Source organism: Gavialis gangeticus, unplaced genomic scaffold (assembly GCF_001723915.1).
Source record: "Gavialis gangeticus isolate Ggan-Ray unplaced genomic scaffold, GavGan_comp1, whole genome shotgun sequence".
Taxonomy (NCBI): domain Eukaryota; kingdom Metazoa; phylum Chordata; order Crocodylia; family Gavialidae; genus Gavialis; species Gavialis gangeticus.
This window is the reverse complement of record NW_017729025.1, coordinates 109745026-109750092: the sequence shown is the minus strand read 5'-3', so window position 1 is coordinate 109750092 and position 5067 is coordinate 109745026. Positions and strand designations below refer to the sequence as shown.

The following is a 5067-nucleotide window of genomic DNA, read 5'->3' as shown; positions in this document are numbered from 1 at the left end:
GCTGCTGGCGGCCCGCGGCGGGCAGTGGGAGCCGGTGCGCGACGAGCTGCGGGGCTCGCACTGGGCCGAGGGTGCCGTGGTCAGCCTCACCCGCTGGGTGGACAACCTCACCGACGTGGTGGCCCCCGCGCCCTGGCTGCGCGCCGAGCTGCGGCCCTTGGCGGCGGGCGAGCTGGGCGGCCTGAGCCAGCCCCAGCTGGTGGAGCTGGTGCAGTGGAGCGACCTGATCCTCTTCGACTACCTGACGGCCAACTTCGACCGCCTGGTGAGCAACCTCTTCAGCCTGCAGTGGGACGCCCGCGTCATGCAGCGGGCCACCAGCAACCTGCACCGGGCGCCCGACGGGGGCCTGGTCTTCATCGACCACGAGGCCGGGCTGGGCCACGGCTACCGGCTCCTGGCCGTGTGGGACAAGTACAACGAGCCCTTGCTGCGCTCCGTGTGTGTCTTCAGGGAGGCCACGGTCCGGCGGGTGGCGGAGCTGCATCGCCTGCAGAACGCCGCCGCTGAGCTGCTCCGGCTCTACCGGACTCGGGAGCCCCTCTCGGCCCAGCTGGGCTTCCTGTCCGATCAGCAGGCCAGGCTGCTGCAGAGCAGGATAGACTTTGTCCACAAGCACATTTTGCACTGCAAAGCCAAGGCCGCAGCGGCACTGTGATGGGCTTCTCTCTTGGACCCCTCCCCCCCGCCACTAACCTCCCCTCCCCACCCCTATATTTATGTAACCCAAGGGTGAGGAGCAGGCTTTCTCCCTTCCCTCCCTTTGGACTTTCTTTGAAGCAGCAACAAGGTCTGGGAGTCTCTGAACACGAGATGGAAACGTTCACTCGGGATCCCATTTCTTCATGGGGGAGAGGCACGGGCTTAGTCTGGTCGAGCACGGGGCTGGGAGCTAGGAGCGCCTGAGCTCTTATTGTGGAGCTCCACGTCCAGAGAGTTGGGCACCCTCAGTTCCCATTGACATCTGAGGAGAGCTGCTGGAGCCTGGTAACCTTTCCAAATTCAGCCAGTTGACGTCGTTTTCGGGACCAATCTTAGGAGATGCTAAGGTCCCCTCTGCTCTTTTTTGGACCTCAAAGGGAGCTGAATGGACTTTGCAGAATGCCTCTTCATCAGTAGGGATGAGCCCTCTTCGGTGGCTTTTAGTGCCTCAATTCACTTGGAATACGTTGGCCTTTGGGCTCCAATTCTGCTAGATAAGGAGCCACTACTCTGCATGGACGCTGTTGCTGGCCTACAGGAACGGACCTTTTCTGCTTGTTGCATCCAGAGAGGATGGCTCATGCTTGGCTGCCTGCTTCCCAGGGCTTTTGTGGGAAGTATCTAGCAAATGTTTGTAAAGACCTCTGAAGGTGAAAAGTGTTATCAGTGTCACTGTATCTTTTTGTATTAGTTCCACATTGGGTCTCTCTTTCCATAATTTGAAGGGAAAAAAAAATCATCTTTTAAGTGTTTCCCTTAACTGTTTGCTCAGCAAAATTATTCTCTTAGGGAAAAAAAAAACTGAAAAAGCAATTGTCTTTATCTGCTTCAGGATCAACTACCTTTTTCCTTCAATGGAGGCAGGCAGTTACGCTGATGTATTCTATTTAAAAAAAATAATTGACATTCATAGACCAAGAACTTATTGCACAGTAGGGAAGCCCTTGCAAAACTGCCCTATCTGTGGAAGTTCTCTTCCTATGGATATTCCTAGCCAGACTGGACCTACTAACCGTTTGTTAACCTTCTTGATGACCGTGTATAAGCAAGCCCATGTTCCAGTAGTTCTTCACCTCTGTTAGTGGAAGCATCTGGTAAACTGTTTCAGTTTATAAGTATTGTCTGTTGTTTGTAATCTCTGTCATTTGTTCTGAACGCTAAAATAACTGACTAATGGGTGACAAAAGAAAACTTCCCAGGTTTTAAAATGGTATCAGTGTACTAAGAGCTTGACATAAGAGGCAAACTGGAAAAAAAATCAGTATCATGCACTTTACTTTGACTTTTTTATTTTTTATAAAAAGACCTTTTTTATTTTACAAAGTCTGTCTTCTATGTACATTATATATGGTCATAAGCTCTTCTGTAACATACTAAAGAAGTATTTCATATTTCAGTAAAGTGTGTTTAATGTTTTACCCCGTTGTTCTGAATACTTGGCTTGTGTTTTAAAGAATATTTTTTTTCTTCAGAGTTTTCCACAGCGTGACAGGGGCCTGATTTTCAAACAGTAACTCACTGACTTGAGTGGTGTTAGTCCTGAATGACACCAAAAACAGAAAAGCAATCAGGACTTTGAATTTACCCTTTTAGTCTGTCTCCCTTCCCTAAGCATAGTGATGGCATGAACTTGCTTTGAAATAACAAAAGACATGAGTTTTATCTAAAATCTACCGTTTTTAGGGCAAGTTAGTTTGTGAATACTCGGTTTCAAAATAGAAGTGACAGACCATCAGCCTGTTACAAAGTTCAGCCTAAATAGACCTTAGCCTCTTTTATTCTGAAATGATTGTCCACCCTGAGTTAGGTTGAAATAGTCTGTTCATTAGAACTGGCTTGGTTATATTGGTGCAAGTTGGCAGCAGACAAGCTCCTCTGTGTTCAGATAGTCTGCGGCTTGTTAATGGTAGCTCAAGTGTAGCTCAAGTGCTTTCGTAACAAAAGCATTCTCGGTGGTGTCAGTCCTTTTCAATAGGTGTTACTTTATCCAGTACTTGCTCCTTCTTTGTATGTCTGCTTTGTCCATCCTGTATTCAGAAGTGGGGGCGGGGGGCAGAAATCACAGAAGATTAATACTTTTCTACTAGCAATACATGGTTTAAAAATGCCAGTGTACTAAGTGCACCTGGAACAGGAAAACAAACAAATTGCACCACTGTCCATATTTAAAGAAAAAACAAACTTGTAACAGTATCAATACAATAAAAGGCAGTCATATGACACACAGCAAAGACAAAGCAGGGGTAGGGAGTGAAGCAAATTAATCCTTCTCCTTAAGTCGTGGATACAGACTCTGCTGCTATAAAATAAGCACATAATCTCTTCCACATCTGGACAGTTTGTTGATTGACAAGTGCTATATGCTCAAAGGATGCCAGTTAAGTAGGTGCTTTTGCAGTTATTTTGAGCACTACACTCCCCCTGACTTGAGTGAGTGCTGTGCATTCAGACATTAATGGGAGGAGGTCCCTCAGGGCTGTTAATATTCATGTATTCAGGCTAAACCCCACTTCTGACCATTTTTCTTTGACAGTTTATTAAGTTATAATTTTTTATAGGACAGGACAACAGTTTTACAAACTCATGAATGTGCATGGTCATCTGGAATGTGTAATACAGTCAACCAAGTATATATATTTTTAAAACTTTACAACTGCCCTAAAAGCAGCTTTCACTCTGCAGCTTTAACTGACAAGCCTCTTCACTGAACTTGTATTTATAGTTCACAGCATTTATCACCCAGTACAATGCACAGAACTGCATGTGGTGTTCCTCTTCCATTTACATGATAATATACAATTTAACTGTGTAACTCTTAATTCTCCTTTAGTGCAGTTTGTCAGCATTTGTAACTCACTCAGATGCAACTTTTCAGTTGAATTCACCTAATGAAAATACATTTAAATAATAAACCACCGGCATAAATATTAAACCACCATGAAGAGCAAACTGCTGTGCCACAAACATCTAAGGTTTGATTTCTGTAAGTATCAGCACAGCTGCGGTTTTGACTGCAATTGGGCAATATATCTTTTTTTGCAGCATCTTTAGAACCAGACCCTAGATAATTACACCTTTCAAGAAGAAACACAATTTTCTATTTGATGATTGGTAACTACTTCAAGTTATATATAGGTTGCGTGTTGGAAGATGGTGAGAGTTATAGGTTGATGATTCTAAAGATAAAGCTGTGAGCTACTGGGAAAATGTGCTTATTCAAAAGAGAAACACAAGAAGCCCAGCTTGATTGGATTATGACACTGTACTGTGTGCTTTGTTTGCTTCACTTGGGGGACTTTCAGCATTTTATTCTTCAGGATGCAAGGGATCTTCTCTTTCTGGGCTTCATAAAGCTTTCAGTTACCATCAGGAAGACTTACTTGCTCTCTTTCTATTCTTTAGGGCAGCAAGTTGCCTGTAAATTCTTGGTCTGCTACATTCTTTGCATTCTTTCTCAGCTTTATATGCTGTCTGATACTTGACTGCTTCTAAAAAGAACAAAGTGGTGAGCCACTTTAAAGGTTTTTGTGTCAGATTCTCTTCACATTTATACTATTCTAACCCCATTGTATTCTAGGCAGTTGCTTCTAATTTTCACCAATCTAACAGGCAGATCAGGTCATTTCTGATCTTAAGAATAATGGCTGGAAGATTTTGAAGAAGCAGTGAATTTTAAGTCACAATTATTACATGAGAGCAGTGGTAGTGAAGGGGTGATGGATGGTGACTGGGGCAGCAGCCCAGTGGACAGCTGGTGACTGTCCATGCCACTGCCAGCGACAGAGTGGTAGCCGGCACTGTCCGTGCCACTTCTGCTGCCCAGGGTGGGGAGCTGTCCCACTATATATCTGCACAGGGGTGTTATTTCTGATCATACACTGCTTTGGCTGATGAATAACGTAACTGAAAGCAAAGAAATCACACTTGCAAAAAATGCAGTCAGAATCAGGCCTTGGGATTTTAGGTCCGGTTCAATATAAGCTGAGTGTGTGCTCAAGCATCTGACTCCACCACTAAAGTCAACAAATCTCCTTATGAGCTTTAAGTAGTGCTTAAGTGGTTTCCTTGCACTGAGGCCTTAATAAACTGTGAAGTGTTACAAATAACTGGCAGGAAAGGAGTGGGGAAAATTGAAAAGACTTGTTTTTGTGTGTGTGTGTTTTGTTTTTTGGTGGGGGGGTTGGGTTTTTTTGGCAGGTTGCTGGCTGTCAGATTAATTCAGGAGAGATTTCCCATCTTCAGAGCTGAATAGGCCTCCCTACAACAGACACATTCGTGTGTGTGTGTGTGTGTGTGTGTGTGTGTGTGTGTGTGTGTGTGTGTGTGTGTGTGTGTGGGCGGGCGCGCGGGGGTGTCCGCGGGGGG

General features: G+C 45.2%; 1 protein-coding gene across 1 annotated transcript; it reads left to right on the top strand.

Moving 5' to 3' along the window:
* Window position 1: 1 nt before the first annotated feature.
* FJX1 (four jointed box 1) lies at window positions 2–2120 on the top strand (the record flags this gene model as incomplete). The annotated part of the gene is made up of 1 exon (XM_019519956.1): window positions 2–2120. A coding segment is annotated over one exon (657 nt), but the record flags the coding sequence as incomplete, so codon positions are not given.
* Window positions 2121–5067: the final 2947 nt, after the last annotated feature.